At 41.9% G+C, this 19,176-nt stretch overlaps 1 protein-coding gene across 2 annotated transcripts in view; it reads left to right on the top strand.

Moving 5' to 3' along the window:
• Positions 1-19,176, top strand: part of NTRK3 (neurotrophic receptor tyrosine kinase 3) — a 517,214-nt gene that overhangs the window by 117,253 nt on the left and 380,785 nt on the right. For both annotated transcript variants that reach the window (XM_058156317.1, XM_058156318.1), the window contains exon 2: positions 18,952-19,026. In XM_058156317.1, coding sequence (XP_058012300.1) covers positions 18,952-19,026 — 75 coding nt within the window. The remainder of the gene's footprint in view (positions 1-18,951; positions 19,027-19,176) is intronic.

Here is a 19,176-nt window from a genome sequence, read left to right as displayed (position 1 = left end):
AGACTTCTTGCAATTAAGAATCTCTGGCAGCAAAAGATACTTTGCCCATCTAGGTAGCTGTAGGCTACAGTCTCTCTGTTTTTTGCCTTGACATTTTGCATTTCTTTAGTGAAAGTCATGGAGATCTTTAGAAGATGGGATTTTAGAAAAAGGTCTTGGAGGTCTTCTAAAACTCTACACCACTTCAGACAAATGGTTATCCAGCCCCTTCTTAAAAACTTCCAGTGTTGGAGCATTCACAACTTCTGCAGGCAAGCTGTTCTACTGATTAATTGTTCTGACTGTCAGGATAATTCTCCTTAGTTCTAGGATTTCTGTCAACCTGAGTGGGCATCTTTCCCCATCTTCTTTCTCTGTCCCCGAATTCCTGCATTATCTCTCTCTGAAATAAATTGTCCAAAACTGGAAACAAGCAGTGATTTGCAAGTACAGGGTGAACTGTGACATGAATGTTATGCTTTTTGATTATTACCTCGACAAATCACAATGACACTCCATGGTTATGCTGATAATTACCAAGCTGGGGTGGGGGAAATGCAGATCTTTTTTTTTTAAAGTGACCTTAAATTATCATTTAAAATGAATAAATGTGCTCAAATCTAGTGTGATGTTTTTCTTTTTCTCTGCTTCAGGGGTGGGCTCCTGGGGGTTTGCAGAGGTTCGGGAGAACCTCTAACTAAGATTCTGTGCAGTTCAGAGAACCCCCCAAATCCCACTCCTGGCTGGCCCCGCCCCGCCCACCCCTCTCTTCCCATGCAGCCTGTTTTGGATGCAGGTAAGTGCAGGGTGCGGACCAAGGCTCAGGGAGGGTGAAAAACGGGCCTACCGGAAGTTCAGGAAGTTCCGGTAGGCCTGTTTTGTGGCCTCTAGAGGGCCTCTCGAACCTGGGGAGGCCATTTTCGCTCTCCCAGAGGCTTGAAGAAAGCCTCCGGAGCCTGGGGAGGGCAAAAAGACCCCCCCACCACCGTGGTGCAGGAGGCTGACTAGGCCACGCCCACCATGGCCACGCCCATCCAGCAACTGAGAAGAGAACCCCTTGCTTATAGTGACCAGACGTCCCGCTTTTGGCGGGACAGTCCTGCTTTTTAATAATTTGTCCCGCGTCCCGCGGCAATTCCAAAAAGTCCCGATTTTTTTTTGTTTCACTCCCATTCTGAAAATGGGAGGTGGCAACGCAAGAGGAGGAGGCAGAGAAGGGGGAGTGGCGGAGAAGGGGGCGCGAGAGGGAGGAGAGAGGCCGCTTGACTTCACCCGAGAGGAAGAGAAGAGCCGAGAGGAGAGCCGAGGAGAGCCGAGCCTGCCTGGAAGAGTGGAGAAGCAGCAGCCGCTCCTCCTCCTTCAGGCAGGTGGCAAGACTCAGTGCGCATGCGCAGCCCCCCCCTCCCAGTCAATGGTGTCCCGCTCTGGTCACTTTACCCTTGCTAAAATTTTTGAAGCCCATCACTGCTCTGCTTGCATTTTTGGGAGGAGGGGATATCCCATCATTGTAATAGTAATAGTATAACAGAGTTGGAAGGGACCTTGGAGGTCCCCTAGACATTTCCTGTCCTTTTTATAGGAGGAAAATATTACCTTCAAAAATCTTTTTTTTTTCCTCATAGCAACAGCTTCTTAGTGCCTGGTTATTAACTTTTTATTGCTTCCATACCAAAGGTATTAGTTTTTTTGTGTTTCTAGTTACTATACCATATTGCATCATCATCAAGACCCGCCACAACTTATTTATGGCTTTCTTAAAAAGACACAGAGAAGTGGGCTCTGGGGACTGCAGGAAAAATGCACGAGTTGCCTGTTGGTTTCCAGGTAGCATTCAAAATATTTATTATGTTTATAAGATAGATAGATAGAATTCTTTATTGGCCAAGTGTGATTGGACACACAAGGAATTTGTCTTTGGTGCTTATGCTCTCAGTGTACATAAAAAGGCAAGATACATTCATCAAGAATCATAAGGTACAACACTTAATGATAGTCATGGGGTACAAATAAGCAATTGAATCATATTAGGAGACAATCAATATAAATCGTAGAGATATAGCAACAAGTTACAGTCATAAGTGGGAGGAGACGGGTGATAGGAAGGATGAGAAGATCAATAGTAATAGTAGTGCAGACTTAGTAAATAGTTTGACAGTGTTGAGGGAATTATTTGTTTAGCAGAGTGATGGCCTTTGGGAAAAAACTGTTCTTGTGTCTAGTTGTTTTGGTGTGCAGTGCTTTATAGCATCGTTTTGAGGGTAGGAGTTGAAACAGTTTATGTCCAGGATGCGAGGAGTCTGTAAACATTTTCACAGCCCTCTTTTTGACTCGTGCAGTAATGCCTCTTTCCCTGTGCCATGGTCATTTCTCAGTACAGTCTTACCATCCCATCTGCAATGGGATTCTGCTGATTCTGTCTCCATAGTAGGCCCCGGGGCTCAGCAGCATGGAGCCAAATCTTTTGGGGGTGGGGTGGGGGGGTCCTAGGAAACTCACTCCTGCCTGAGGTCAAGATGATCCTCTCCCTAATAGCTCTTAGGAAAAGGGTTAAAAACCCTTTTTTTCTGGTGGGTCTTTCGATAATAGCCTCGCTGACAGGTAGCTGTTGAATCAGGGGGCTTTGCTTCCATTTAAAATACCGATCACTGGTTCATGAAGGGTTGGAAACTAATCCCAAAAGCTTCAACCAACAACTGTCTACTATTGACCTCACCCCATTTCTAAGAGGTCTGTAAGGGGCATGCATAAGAGCACAAGCGTGCCTACCGTTCCTGTCCTAATGTTCCCCTTGATTGTATCCAACTCGTATAATTATTTCATGCTTGTACTTATATATATGCTTATATATTGTATAGTTATTTCATGCTTATGCTTATATATACTGCGTGACAAAATAAATAAATAAATAAATAAAATAATCAAAGAGAGAAGCAACCTGGAATTAAGCAGAAACTTCCTACAAGTGAGGACAATTAACCAGTGGAACAGCTTGCCTCCAGGAATCGTGGGCGCTCCATCTCTGGAACAAGAAGACAAGTGTAGACACTAGACAGTTATCTAAAATAGTATAGGTTCTCCTGCTTGAGCAGGGAGCTGGACTAGAAGACCTCTAAGGTCCCTTCCGACTATTCTATTCTATTCTATTCTATTTAACTATGATCTCTGTATTCTACATGGTGGTCTATGATCGAACAAAGATATAATGATGATGATGATGATGATGATGATGAAGAGGAGGAGGAGGAGGAGGAGGAGGAGGAGGAGGAAGCAGAGGAAGCAGAGGAAGCAGAAGAGGAACAGGAACAGGAAGAAGAAGAAGGAGGAGGAGGAGGAGGGGAGGAGGAAGAAGAAGGAGAAGGAGAAGGAGAAGGAGAAGGAGAAGAAGAAGAAAAGAAGAAGAAGAAGAAGAAGAAGAAGAAGAAGAAGAAGAAGAAGAAGAAGAAGAAGAAGAAGAAGAAGAAGAAGAAGAAGAAGAAGAAGAAGAAGAAGAAGAAAACTGTGGTTAACTGAAGATAGCTGAGCCTGGAATTAGGATTTGTGCGTGTGTGCCATAGAATATATTCCACTATAATGGCTGAATTTCTCCACCACTTAATCCTGTCCTTCCCCTAACTTCTCTTCAAATCAGAAAAGCCACGCTGGAAGATACAGCTGCCCTTAAACGTAGGCACTGCCTTTGGCAATATTGGATGTTTCCTCTCTTTGCTACCTTGCAAAATTAAGGGAAAAGAGCCAATGGGGAAAGCTCATACTGGCTTCTCAGGGGCAAAACAAATAGGCTTACAGGAAGGTTTGGATGGCATCCATGCCACGTTAGAAACAGCCGAGTGGTAATTTAGTCTGTCGGTTGGATTTCTGCATGCTAACTCCCAGCAGCATGAATGGGGAGTTCAGATTATTTGTCCCAACGTGCACTGCTCTTAATTTACTATTTGTTCCACATCGGTGTGCAAAAGGGCTCTCTTTGGCATTTCACACTGAGGCAATGTTTGAAAAGGGATTGCTGGTTTGGAGCATCAGATTGGAACAAATGGCCTGCAGCCATCTTGATCTGACAGAATTTGCCAGGTGCTGCTCATTTATTCTTTGCAACAGCCTTTACTCTTGTTCCCTGGTCCCTAAGCTGCGCAGACCTCTGATTTTTTTTTTTTTGACTTTCACCAAGAAAAATGCATCTGAAAAGAGAGAAAAAGGGAAGCCAGCTCAGCAGAAGCAGTAACATATGGGCCACATTAACCTGTGTAAAACAAGCATTTCAGCTGTCAGGTTTATAACACAAGGAGGAAACCCAGTATAAACAAGTTGTTATAAGGGAGGTGGGGTGGAGGAAGTGCCTGGCTTGGTGTCTTTTCTTTTGATCCTTTAATGCTGAAGTTGTTGCAAAAAGGTAACAATTGCAGCAAGCTTTTTTTTGATGAGGCATATCATTAAATGACTTTTTAGCTACAATTTCAGCCAGCACAGATGTTACAAGTTTCGGTGAGGAAGAGCTTGGAGTTTATCCTTGTTGCGTTAATTAAAAACGTGCCTGAGTCCGTTAAATAGAGTTACGGTATCTGTGGGGTTTAAATGGCACGGTGGGGGAAATCGGTTGTGAACGATGGGTGTAGCGTTCCAGCTCTGCATTGCAACCATTTAACAATGCAGTTATTTTACAGTAGCATGAAACAGCTGTGGGTGGTTCTATCCAGCATTGGGACTCCAATCAATAATTGGCTCCTTGGGTACTGGGGTTGGGAAGGTTTAAAAAAGCCAATCTTGATTAGTAGAAAAAGAAAAATGGAGCTTAAAGTTGGCTTCTTCTGGACAATGAGGGGCTGGAAACTTTAGTTCTGGCTTTATAAAATACTATGCATACATTCCCATGGACGTCATCGGCTATACTATAGCAACATGTTTAGTTTATTGTGGTTTGAACAAAAAACTCATTTTGGTTTGGAATCCTGGTCTAGTTTAGTCTAGTCTAATCTAAATCTCTGTCTTTCTCTCTCCCCCTCTCTCTCTTCTATCTCATCTATCTATCCTGTCTGTCTGTCTGTCCGTCCATCTGTCTATCTATCTATCTATCTATCTATCTATCTATCTATCTATCTATCTATCTATCTATCTATCTATCTATCTATCTATCTAATAAATATTTACTTCTATAGCTGTCCATCTCAGTCAATGACCCTGGGAGGCTTATAATTTTGTGGTTTCTTTTCTTTTCTAAGACGCCATCCATACAGTTACAACATAGCATACTACCTTTCTCTCTCTCCCTCTCCCTCTCCCTCTCCCCCTCCCCTCCCCCTCTGCCTATCTCTGTCTGTCTTCATATATGTATCTATCTCTATGTCTTCTATCTCATCCGTCTATCCTGTCTGTCTATCATCTTTCTATCATCTATCAATCATTTATCATCAACTGAGCCATGTGGCGCAGTGGTTAGAGTGCAGTACTGCATGCTATTTCTGCTGATCACCAGCTGCCAGCAGTTTGGCAGATCGAATCTCACCAGGCTCAAGGTTGACTCAGCTTTCCATCCTTCCGAGGTGGGTCAAATGAGGACCCAGATTGTTGGGAGCAATAGGCTGACTGTAAACTGCTTAGAGAGGGCTGTAAAGCACTGTGAAGCAGTATATAAATCTACGTGCTATTGCTATTGCTACCTCAGTTCATATACATCCATAAGAAAGTCCCACAGGAGCTCAGCAGCCCACCCTATCTCAAGGCCTGAGACAATTCCCAAGTGTTCAATAACTTTCTATCTACAGCTTCATCCTGGACCCACCAATTTAGTGATAAGATTAAGAAAGGTTTTCTAATTCAGATAATTCAGCAGTAGAGTTGAATCACTGTTTATTTCCTTGCTGCAAACTGGTAAAATCATCATCATCATCATCATCATCATCATCATCATCATCGTCGTCGTCGTTGTCATCCAGATTTCTTACAGTGGGTGAATAATTTCTCATCAGTCAGGGTTAGACTTCAGCAAAATTATCCCTTTACTTTCAAGTAACATCTTTTGCTTAAATGATCACCACTGCTGGCCCTTCAGATCTATAGCTGTCCTTGGCACCTTTGGGGTCTTTGAGTACAAATGACCGACTGACCAAATAGAACCTGTGTGATTCTGAGGATGGAGATTTAGCTATTGTTCCTGTGAGCAATAGGAGGTGAAATGCTCCCGGTTCGGACCGGATCTCCCGATCCGGTGGCAATGGCGGGTGGTGGTTCAGAGAACCAGTAGCAAAAATCCCTGCCCACCCCCCATGCCCGGCTGAGCCGCGCGATCATCAGATTTTTTTTTTTTTACTTTTAAAAGCATTTTTTTTCCTTTGGCCAAAAAAATGCTTTTAAAAGTAAAAAGAACAGCTTCTGATGATCCGTGTCGCTCAGCTGGGGTCGTCAAAGGCTTTTAAAAGCATTTTTCCTACAACCTCTTTGGCCGAAGAGGTTGTAAAACATGCTTTTAAAAGGTTCCTCTGGTGATCCCAGCTGAGTTGCCTGATCATCAGAGGCTTTTTTTTTCTTTTAAAGGCAAAAAAAAAATGCCTTTAAAAGAAAACAAAAGCCTCTGACGATCAGAAAAAATGCTTTTAAAAGTAAAAAAAAGAAAAAAGTTGGCCACGCCCACCCAGTCACATTACCCACCACCATCAAGCCACACCCACAGAACCGGTAGTAACAAATTTCACATTTCACCTCTGCCGCGAGCTCTAATCTTATTATAACATATTGCTTTGTTTAAGGCACTGTGCTCGCTTCAGTTTTTCAACTAAGACGGGAGTAAAACTTGCTCCCTTAGCTCAAGTATTATTATTTTTTTAAATCTGATAATCTACAATGATCTTCAATCAAAAATTCCTTTAAGTGAATATCTTGTTCCATACTGATACAAAAATGTGCTGAATTACTAAGGTGTGTCACAACGGGGTGCCTTTTAATCACGGTCTGCTATGGTTATGTTGACTTCTATTTCTCTTAAGTACTCTAAATAAACAAATGCAGCACTGGAATAGCATCATGATTTAATGAATATTTAATCAGAAGCATTTCATGGAGGTGATTTCCTGTTATGTGAGCATGAGATAATAGCTTTCAGAACCCTGCATACTCAAGTTCAGAAGAATATTGAAATTAATCTGTGGCACCCAGTGCCTTTAATAAGTCTTGTTTCGTTTTAGTGACTAATGCGTTTATTTAGTGACTAATGCATTGGAAGAAAAGGATTGCAGTCCATGAAATTTCACGCCATAAGAAATAAGTTAAATCTCTAAGGAACAGGGATCACTTTGTACCACTTTAACTGCGAGTGTGATAATGTGCATGAATTAAAGATTTCTCAACAATAGTTTAATTGCAAAGGCAAGCAGTGTGGTGGCCTAGTGGTAGACAAAGATTAACAGAGTTGGAAGGGACTTTGTAGGTCATCTAGTCCAACCCTCTGCCCAAATAGATCCTACACCATTTCTGAGAGTTGGCTATCCAGTCTCTTCTTGAAAGCTTCCAGTGATGAAGCTCCCACAACTTCTGAAGGCAACTTCTGTTCCATGGGTTGATTGTTCTCACTGTCAGAAAATTTCTCCTTATTTCCAGGTTGAATCTCTCTCCTTGTTCAGTTTCCAACCATTATTTCTTGTCTGGTCTTCATGTGCTTTGGAAAATAGCTTGACCCCCTCCTCTCTGTGGCAGCCCCTCAAATATTGGAAGATTGCTATCCTGTCTTCCCTGGTCCTTCTCTTCACTAGACTAGCCATGCCCAGTTCCTGCAACCGTTCATACTATGTTTTAGCCTCCAGTCCTCTAATCATCTTGGTTGCTTTTCTCTATACTCTAGAGCAGGGGTGTCCAAACTTGGTCCCTTTAAGACTTGTGGACTTCAACTCCCAGAGTTCCTCAGCCAGCTTTGCTGGCTGAGGGACTCTGGGAGTTGAAGTCCACAAGTCTTAAAGGGACCAAGTTTGGACACCCCTGCTCTAGAGTCTCAACATCTTTTTTATAATGTGATGATCAAAACTGGTGAAGACGCTCCCTTCCCACTCGGAAGGTTGAGAGTTCAATCCTAAATAGCAGCAGATGTTTCTCTTTTCTAGGGTGCAAAGAAAAAATACCTGCTGTGAACTCCCCATAGGTGTCAGGAAGGGCATCCATCCAGTAAACGCTCAGTTCCATCCAGTTGCCCGGACTCTATCCTGAATTAAGGTATTACAGGGTCATAAAAGGGGAGATTTAGTTTAATTGCAAAGGCAGGAGTTAAATTAATATCTAGGAACCAATCAATCTTTTAGTCTCTGGCGATGTTGTTTATAAAAGGAATTACTTGTGAACATTATATAAGGTGTGTTATGAATTATTACCTCAGCCAGTAGAAAGCTTCACACTCCCCCGTTATATCTTGTGTGGGTGGCTTGCTTTGCCCTTTTAAATGCTGCCTGGTGATTTGTGAGTTGCTCTGTTACTCTTGCTGCAGTTTCTTAAAGCTGCGTGCAGGAGGGGCAACCTAGCTGAAGTGGGCTTCCACGGAAAGCTATGGAGCCCATCAGCTTCCTAAGCACCAATCTGTCCCAGTTCCTCTAAGTTCCATTTGTCTGACAATTGCTGGAAGCAATGGGGAAAGGCAAAGAGGTGATTCCTTTGTGGCAGATATTTTGAGAAACAGGCTCCTATCTGCCTTTATTCCCTTGCTCTGAATTCATTTATTCATCATCATCATCTTCTTCTTCTTCTTCTTCTTTTTGGTTAAATCAACATGCTAAATGTACTGAATCACTGAAGGCAAATGCTTTCGATTGGATCACTAGATGTAATATGCCTGGGTAACAAATCAATTTTCTTGTTACCCTGCAAGATAATAGTGCCTAGCACACCGCTCCTCTTTCAATTATGTTGCATTTGCATGCCACTTAATAGTTGGAATTCAGCGGGCCTGCAGTCCAAATGCAGCAAGGATCCTTGAGTAAAAGGAGTGTATTCTCCTTTGCAGGCACCCTGGCCAAGGAAGATGGAAAAGGCCATCATTATAAAGGTCTGTACAATTTGTAGCCTCTTTTAATAGTCTGATTCCCTCAAACCTGAGGGCCTGATAGTGAAGCATCTGCAGAAAGTTCAGAGTACATCAAGAACCCAATACTATGTACCATCAAAGTGATATTGCAACTTCCTTTCATTTTTTCCTAAGTTTCAGGGTAGAACTCTAGTGGTAAGATCACACTTGGAATATTGCATCCAGTTTTGGTCGCCCCAATATAAAAAACATGTTGAGACTCTAGAAAGAGTGCAGAGAAGAGCCACAAAGATGGTTAGGGGACTGAAGGTTAAAACATATGAAGAACGGTTGCAGGAACTGGGTATGTCTAGTTTCATGAAAAGAAGGACTAGGGGTGACATGATAGCAGGGTTCCAATATTTAAGGGGTTTCCACAAAGAAAAGGGAGTCAAGCTATTCTCCAAAGCCCCTAAAGCAGGACAAGAAACAATGAATAGGAACTAATCAAATTCAGAGTGCTAGACTTAACATTTCTTATCATATAGAATTTTTTTTTCTGATAATACAAATCAATTGCTTCTGATTATGGACAGAGCTCCTTGTCAGTGGAAAATGTGTGTGTGTGTGTTTGTGTATGTTTAAATTACAAATGGATGAATAGTTCTGGCATCTTTCATTCATTCTAATAGTAAGAAGGAAAAATTGGGTTAACCTGATTCACATTTCATGAACAAATGTTTGGATCCGATCATTAGTGTCACTCAGATAGCGCACAAATCTAAATCTTATAACATGGTTAGGTAAGCCTGTGACTTGGTTCAAAAATATAATATGCCGGTGCCCATTAGACCAAAACCGTAGGTTAAAGAAATAATGCATGACAAAATTTGTGCACAAAAAGAAAAGTGAATTTTTACAGAGTTTATCTTAAATGTCACACTGGAACAGTGTTGTGACAATACATCTTGGACAGCAACAAATTATAAGGACTGGTTTATCCATTACTACATGTACTGCCTGTGTTTCATAGATTCAGCTTAGGACAACATTACACCGTCTCATTTATAGTATGTATACCTATTTTCTTGATATTAAAAACTGAATGAAATTAAATGGGAGACACAGTGGCTCAGTGGCTAAGATGCTGAGCTTGTTGACTGAAAGGTCAGCAGTTCAGCGGTTAGAATCCCTAGTGCTGCGTAACAGGGTGAGCTCCCGTTACTTGTCCCAGCTTCTGCCAAATTAGCAGTTCGAAAGCACGTAAAAAATGCAAGTAGAAAAATAGGGACCATCTTTGGTGGGAAGGAAACAGAGTTCCGTGCGCCTTTGGCGTTGAGTCATGCCAACCACATGACCACGGAGACATCTTTGGACAGCGCTGGCTTTTTGGCTTTAAAATGGAGATGAGCACCGCCCCCTAGAGTCTAGCACATATGTGTGAGGGGAACCTTCACCTTGCCTTTATCTTACATGTACTGCCTGTGTTTAATAGATTCAGCTTAGGACATTACACAGTCTCATTTATATTATTTATACCCATTTCCTTGATATTAAAAACTGAATGAAAGCAGAACAATCTTTGGGTAATGTTTGCCATTTTGATTTTTTTTTAAAAAAAATATCTGTATCTTTTTGGTTAGTCCTTAGTGTGTGAAAATGAAATTATGCCGAGATGGAGACAGCTGTTTCTAGCAATTTTGCTTGCATTGTTTTTCCACATTGTATTGTTAAACATAACACTGCAGTCTCTCTGCAGATGTTAGCCTAGCTTTATTATCTAGTAAAAGGTTCCATTGAAATGTGTCAGATGTGACAGACGTGTTTCAGTTGTCCCTCTTTTATGACATATCTATCAGAATATCCTGGGCTCATAGAGACTGATACAATAAAGACACATTTAAAATAATTGTTGCATTGCATTGATATTTGAAGAACACATCTATGCTCTTAGCATAATTGGACATACAAAATGGATGCTTACATATGTTACGGCTGCCTATCTCCTGTGAAAATACTTCTCCACTTTGTGAAAAGAGGCGAGGAATTGGAGCTGCAAAAAAATTGGACAGTGATGTGGTCTTGTGCCTGGGGATTGTGTACAATAAATCTGTAATATTTTTAATCGTTTTCAATTCCAATTGGGAATCCTTATGTGAAGTTGATGCACAGGTAGAAATCTTGCATGCAAAAGGTACATGCAAACATATATACCTTTGGGAGAGTTGGAGTTAATTTAAAGAAATTAAAATACTAGGGTTAATTAAGTTTCATTAATCACAAAGACATTGTGAAATGGTATGTACAGCATCCAGATTTTTGTTTTTTGAATATTCTTTTTGTTAAAAAAAAAAATCATCATTAAGAAATGGAGAACAGAGCACAGTATAATTAGTGAGTACATAGCAATGACATGGATTTGGGAAATGATTGTTTAAAATGTCTTGACCTAGAACATGAACATTTCACTTGATACAAATGAGGCTTCAATTGGAACACTAAATCAGTCGCACAATTATTCAAAAAACTCACAAAGCCATCATTTAAAAAAACCAACGCTATATAGTGAAGTGAGATAGTGGGAGGGGTGATTGAGACTTATAAAACTGTTAGGATTTATTTATTTATTTATTTAATTAAACTTTTATACCGCCCTTCTCCCGAAGGACTCAGGGCGGTGTACAGTCTTCATTTAAAACAATTAATATACATACTAAAATAACAATTAAAAAAACTTATTCAATAAAAGGCCGAAATTAAAACCGTCCAATTGACCCTATAAAATACCCAATAAAATTACAATTTAAAATTTAAAATTTAAAATTTAGAGTTTAAAAATCAGGCCAGTCCTGCTTGGATAAATAAATAAGTTTTCAGTTCCCGGCGAAAGGTCCGAAGGTCAGGCAATTGGCGCAAACCGGGGGGAAGTTCGTTCCAGAGGGTAGGTGCTCCCACAGAGAAGGACCTTCCCCTGGGGGCCGCCAGCCGACATTGTTTGGCGGACGGCACCCTGAGAAGACCCTCTCTGTGAGAGCGTACGGGTCGGTGGGAGGCATATGGAAACAGCAGGCGGTCCCGTAAGTACCCGGGCCCTAAGCCATGGAGCGCTTTGAAGGTGGTAACCAAAACCTTGAAGCGCACCCAGAAGACCACAGGTAGCCAGTGCAGACTGCGCAGGAGTGGTGTTACCCGGGAGCAACGTGGTGCTCCCTCAATCACCCGCGCAGCTGCATTCTGGACTAGCTGAAGTCTCCGAGTGCGCTTCAGGGGTAGCTCCATGTAGAGAGCATTGCAATAATCCAGGCGAGAAGTGACGAGAGCATGAGTGACCATGCATAAGGCATCCCGGTCAAGAAAGGGGCGCAACTGGCGGATGGTGAGCTTAGATCAGAAAATGAATGTAATCTTTCTTCCTCATGGCGCAACATTTGCACATGAACACTGAACTTAAAATGCAGTCCTAGGCTGTATCAACAGAGTTATAGTATCAAGATCACATGAAGTGTTAGTTCTTTATACTGCACTGGCAAGACCACACTTAGAGTACTGCGCCCAGTTTTGGTCACCACGATACAAAAAAGATATTGAGACTCTAGACCAGAGGTGTCAAACTCAATTTCATTGAGGGCTTCATCAGGGTTGTATTTAACCTCGAGAGGCCGGGTTGGGCATGACCAGGGTGGACATGGCCAGCTCGAGGTCACTAATGTCAGGGGCACCTATGGTGGCCCAAGGGCTCTACCACCAAAAACAGGCTCCCGAGCTCTGTTTTCGGCTGTGATGGCCTCCTGCAACCCTCTGCCATCGAAAATGGCCCCTCTTGAGCTCCATTTTCACTGGCAGAGGCACCATGGTCTGGTCCTTTGCTGTTTTCAGGGCAGCCCTATGGACCAGATCTAAGCACCCTATGGCCCATGGGCTTGAGTTTGACACCCTTGCTCTAGAAAGAGCACAGAGAAGAGCAATACAGATGATGAGGGGATTGTACGATGTCCTGGCTACGTCTAGTCTAATGAAGAGAAGGTCTACATGATAGCAGCCTTACAATATTTGAGGGGCTATCAGAGAGAACAGGAGGTTGACAAACTCCAAAGCACCTGTGGGCAGGACAAGAAGTTAACAGGTGGAAAACTTACCAAGGAGCAATTCAAATTTGAATTAAGGAGAAATTTCCTGACAGTGAGCGCAATTAATCAGTGGAATGGCTTGCCTCTGGAAGTTGTGAGGGCTCCATTACTGGAGGTTTTGAAGAAGCGATTGGACAGTCATTTGCCTGGAATGGTATAGGACCATGATGGCGAATCTATGGCACGCCTGCCACAGATGGCACGCAGTGCCCTCTCTGGGCACATGAGCCGTCACCCCAGTTCAGCTCCACCATGCATGCTTGCGCGGCTCCCGCCAGACAGCTGGTTGTTGGGTCTCTGCTGTGCATGTGCCAGGGAGATAGGGCATGTGGGGGGGCCATGCATGGATGGGGGATGGTTCATGGGGGGGGTGCTCACATGTAATGGAGGTGCACACATGCGGGGGGCAGGCTGTGTGCATGGGGCACCTATGAATGTGGGGCGGGCACGCATTGCATTTTGGGGGTTTGGCCGTGCATGCGCGCGTGCTTTGGGCACTCGGTCTGGAAAATGTTAGCCATCACTGGTATAGGACCTTCTGCCTGAGCAAGGGGTTGGACTAGAAGACCTCCAAGGTCCCTTCCAACGCTGTTGTTCTGTTACTCTATTATTCGGATGTGTGATTTGAGAAAAGACAAAACAACAAAGTAATGGGGATTGCAAACTCGGTTACCTTCCAGATGGAGTTGGCAGATCCTTGGAGGATGAAGCCATCAAAAACTTACTATCCATAATTTTTGGGTGAATAGTATCATGTCCTGAAACCCATCTGAGTAAGGAGTCTAGAAATGGATCCTAAGGCTTTCATATACTTTTAGAACTGCGCGTATTTCTTCTGGCTGTCATACTGTAACCAAGCTGTGAATCTCAAATCACTCTCTTCAGCTTAATGTCCTGTACTTTGAACTCCCCAAATTCTTAGGTTTAGGAAGAAATTCTCTGGATGAGGGAATATTGCTGCAGGTTAGGCAGTGGTGGGATTCAAAAATTTTTTGCCCGCAAGTTTTTTTGCTGGGAATTATCACGGACTGTACAGTAATTGAGACTAAGTTGATTTTAAATTTAATAACAGTGGCAAGATTACTAATAGGACAGTATTGGAAGAAAAAAGAAGTACCTACAATAGGAGAATGGATATTGAAAGTAGCCAATTTGGCTGAGATGGCAAAAATCTCAGCCTTTTTGAAAGACAATACGCAAGAAAGATATTTAAGTGAATGGAAAAAATGGATTGACTATATTCAAAACAGATATCAGACTAAGAGTTATCAGACTGCCTTTGAATGATTAGAGTGTATTATTTTTGATTGTTTTGGGGGAGGTTAGGAATTGATGAGAATTGTAGGATTATAATTTAGTTAGGAAGGAAATTTTATGTTTTATTTTTACTATACCTTGTGTTTGTTCCAGGAAGTCTGGGGGAGGGGAGGGGTTTGTGAAGGGAGGGGAGGGGGAAAGGAGGAAAAAATTTTGTAAAACTTTTTCAATTAAAAAAAATGTTTTTTTTACTACTGGTTCTGTGAGCGTGGCTTGATGGGTGTGGCATGGCTTGGTGGGTGTGGTTTGGTGGGTGTGGTTTGGTTTGGTGGGCGTGGCATGGATGGCATGGCATGGCATGGCTTGGTGGGTGTGGCTTGGTGGGTGTGGCATGGCTTGGTGGGTGTGGCTTGGTGGGTGTGGCAGGGTAAAATCCCCATTTCCTCCCGATCAGCTGGGGGACTCGGGAAGCCGAGAATAGGTGGGGGTGGGGCCAGCCAGAGGTGGTATTTACCAGTTCTCCGAACTACTCAAAATTTCCACTACCATTCTCCAGAACTGGTCAGAACCTGCTGAAACCCATCTCTGAGGTTAGGCAGGAATAGAAAAATGGGCTCTCTGGGGTTTCAAGGGCAACCACTTGCCCAAGACTTTTGCCTAAGAAAGCTTTGAATGCCTAGACCAGGGGTCTCCAACCTTGGCAACTTTACGACTTGTCGACTTCAACAACCAAGAATTCCTCAGCAAAGCCAAAACTGGCTGAGGAATTTTGGGAGTTGAAGTCCACAAATCTTAAAGTTGCCAAGGTTGGAGACCCCTGGCCTAGACAAAGCATTTTTAATATGTTTCCTAATCATGAACACTACATTTTATACCAAGGATTTTACCCCATGCTGAAATTGTATGTCTAAATTATCCAAAACATTATATACTGTTTTCATTGTTAGAAGTTCCTAACAGACAGGAAGCAGCAGGTGAAGCTAAGCAGAATCACATCAGATACCTGTACAATTAGCACAGGGCCCCCCCAAGGCTGTGTGCTCTCCCCACTTCTCTTCTCTCTCTATACCAATGACTGCATCTCTAACGATCCATTTGTTAAACTACTGAAGTTCACAGATGACGCAACAGTGATCGGTCTCATTTGAGACAATGATGAATCTGCATACAGACGGGAGGTTGAATGACTAGCCTCGTGGTGCGAGCAGAACAATCTGGAACTGAACATACTCAAAACCGTAGAAATGGTGGTAGACTTTAGGAGAAACCCTCCCATATTCTACCATATCGCAAGATCAAAATAAAATAAATAAAATAAAATAAAATAAAATGGACACTTAACATCAAAAACATCATCAAAAAAGGACAACAAAGAATAGAACATTCTGTGCCAACTCAGAAAGCTCAAACTGCCCAAGGAGCAGCTGATCCAGTTCTTCAGAGGAATTATTGAGTCTGTCATCTGCACCTCTATAACTGTCTGCTTTGGTTCTGAAATCCAACAAAACAGACAGACTTTAGAGGATCATTAGAACTGCAGAAAAACAATTACTACCAACCTGCCTTCCATTAAAGACCTGTATACTGCACGAATCAAAAAGAGGGCTGTGAAAATATTTACAGATCCCTCACATCCTGGAAATAAACTGTTTCAACTCCTACCCTCAAAATAGAGCACTGCACACCAGAACAACTAGACACAAGAACATTTTTTCCCCGAACGCCATCACTCTGCTAAACAAATAATTCCCTCAACACTGTCAAACTATTCACTAAGTCTGCACTACTATTAATCTTCTCATCTTTCCCATCACCCATCTCCTTCCACTTATGACTCTAACTTTGTTGCTTGTATCCTTATGATTTATATTGTTTCCTAATATGATTTGACTGCTTATTTGTACCCTATGACTATCATTAAGTGTTGTACCTTATGATTCTAGACAAATATATCTTTTCTTTTTACGTACACTGAGGGCGTATGCACCTAGACAAATTCCTTGTATGTCCAATCACACTTGGCCAATAAAAAATTCTATTCTATTCTATTCTATTCTATTCTATTCTATTCTATTCTATTCTATTCTATTCTATTCTATGTTAGAGGTTTGTTTGTTTTAATTTTAGTTTCTCCTCTGGTTAATATAATTTTTGTGATTTTACTTTACTTTAGTTTGTTGTGACATGTCTATATTTTATATTGTGTGCCTTTAATTGGACACTGTTTTGGGCAACCATTTTGAAAAAAGCAGGGTGCAAATACTTTAAACGTGTTCAATAAAAAGAAGAGCCACAATTTTAAGTACCTCAGAAAGCTGATACCACTGCAGTAGTATGCTCGCTGAAATGTACAGTCCCCCCACCCCAAAAAAAATATAGTTACACATTCAAATATTGTACAAAAGTCCTGATTGGTTGTTTAGCTCTTTGAAGCATCCAGTGCTGATCTGAGTAGAATTTACCATCATTTTTCCTCTGGGCAGGTGGTGGTGGTGGTGGTGGTGGTATTATTATTATTATTATTATTATTATTATTATTATTATTATTATTATTATTATTATTATTATTATTAGATTTTTCAAAGATTTAAAAACTGCAGAAAGTTAGAGGACACATTTTTTTAAATCTTTTTCCTCTCTTGGTTTGAGCAACAAGAGCTCTTGATTAATTAATAATGACAAAATTGATTTATTAGCTAGGTTTTCTTTAGTGAATTGGTTAAGTAAGGGGGGGGAAAGAGTCTTGTTTTGTTTTTGTTTTTTTTTAAAAATGACTATGCCTAGGAAAGGAAGTACTTTTGAAGAAAAAATATATATTCTTGCGTTTAGAGGATTATTTACTTCATGCTGGTTTTTTCCCGTGGAAGAGGTGTGGTTCCTTATTTATCTGCCTCTTGAAGATACTGTAGTACAGTGGTTCTCAACCTGTGGTCCATGATATCATCAAAGGGTATCCATGTTATTGTTTAAATCAGTGGTAGTCAACCTGGTCCCTACCACCCACTAGTGGGCATTCCAGCTTTCATGGTGGGCGGTAGAGGTTTTTCCGATATTGAAGCACTTTACTTTTTTTAATTTAATTGACTTTTTAAAAAAAATTTCATAGCATTATTTAAAAATATTTTCATTAGGTTTTCATAAAATTCCCCGTGACAATTTAAATTTCTGAAAATATACTATTTGTATCACCCGCACATATGTTTAGTTCACGTTGCGCAAGTGAAACTAAATGGCGCTATAGTGCGACCACAAACAAAAGAGCCTCATCCCAGAATAGCTCGCGCATCTCCCCCCACACCACCCAGCTGTAACAGACAAGCAGAGCCGATAGCCGGTGCCCCCCCCAAAACCCAATCCATGATGCGCAAGAGGCATGCGTAGACAACAATACATGGCGCATTACTGTGGAACCGGTGGGCGGTTAGAAAATTTTACTACTAACAGAGATACAAAAGTGGGTGGTAGGTATAAAAAAGGTTGACTATCCCTGGTTTAATTAGTCTTGAATTAGGTCTTGGGGGTCCGTGGCCACAAAGTTTTGCTCTGTTTACTCCCAACAATTGATAGACTAAATACTGGAATCCTACCTGTACTTAGTTTACATGCAAAGCAATGTTGAATGGTTTAAAATTGTATCCATTTAGTATGAGCAGTAAAAATAATAATTTGGGTAAATTCTTCCTACTTAGGAAGTCTCCTATCGTTATTTTATGTCATATCAAGGTTTGCTTGCTGTCTTGCCAAATTTGTCTCATCTATACCAGATCCAGGCATCATAAAGTTATATAGTGCATGGATCTGGCATCCTAAAGAGCCAGCTGAAATCCTGACGAAAGCCACCAACTTCAGAGGTTGCATTTTCCATCACTAGTCCTACTCAGGGGTGGGCTTCAAAAATTTTAGCAAGGGGTTCTCTACCCGGTTACTGGGTAGGCATGGCCATGGTGGGCGTGGCCTAGTCGGCCTCCTGCACCATGGCAGGGTGTGTGTATGGCATTTTTGCCCTCCCCAGGCTCCAGAAGCTTTCCTCAAACCTCCAGGAGATTGAAAACTGCCTCCCCAGGCTCTGGAGGCCCTCTGGAGGAAGTTCGGGAAGTTCTTCCCAAACTTCTGGTAGGCTGGTTTTTTGCCCTCTCTGAGCATCCGCGCGTGCCCTGCACTTACCTGCATCCAAAACGGGACTCCTGGGAGGGTAGGATGGAGTGGGTAGGGCCAGCCAGGAGTGGGATTTGGGGGTTCTCCGAACTGCACAGAATCTTAGGTAGAGGTTCTCACAAACCCTTGCGAACCCCCAGCAGCCCACCCCTGGTTCTAACTGCATGGTCAACGGTTCCTCTGAATTTTTTCCAAGAGTCAGACGGACTTTCTTGTTGTTCTTTGAAGGCATTTAGCTTCTCATCCATGAAGCTTTTTCATCTCAAGAAGCTTCTTGAATGAGAAATGAAACACCCTCAGAGAAAAACAAGAAAGTCCAGTTGCCTCTTGAAAAAGCATCTTTGGGACAACCATGACCTGGGTTACTGAGAGTCTCCATAGATGGTTCCTCTGAAAGTTAATGCATTGTATTTCTGTATTAAAGTCACCTTCTTTCCTCCCCACCCCATTATCTCCCTATAGATACATAGAGTATTGGAAGAATTTGCAGACTTTGCATGCCGTAGACATGGAGCTGTACACAGGACTCCAGAGATTGTGAGTATTGTGTATTGTTTAATGAGTAACTTTGCCTCAGTTTGAGAGAACAAGCAAAGCTTGACCAGGTCTGTTCTTCTACACTATCAGCAGAAATCATAGGTAAAGTATGTTTCTGGTATGAATATTTTACATACTCATTGGGCGTAA

Source organism: Ahaetulla prasina, chromosome 13, assembly GCF_028640845.1.
Source record: "Ahaetulla prasina isolate Xishuangbanna chromosome 13, ASM2864084v1, whole genome shotgun sequence".
In the NCBI taxonomy this organism is placed as follows: domain Eukaryota; kingdom Metazoa; phylum Chordata; class Lepidosauria; order Squamata; family Colubridae; genus Ahaetulla; species Ahaetulla prasina.
The sequence above is the reverse complement of the archived record's forward strand: the minus strand, read 5'-3'. Positions and strand labels throughout refer to the sequence as shown.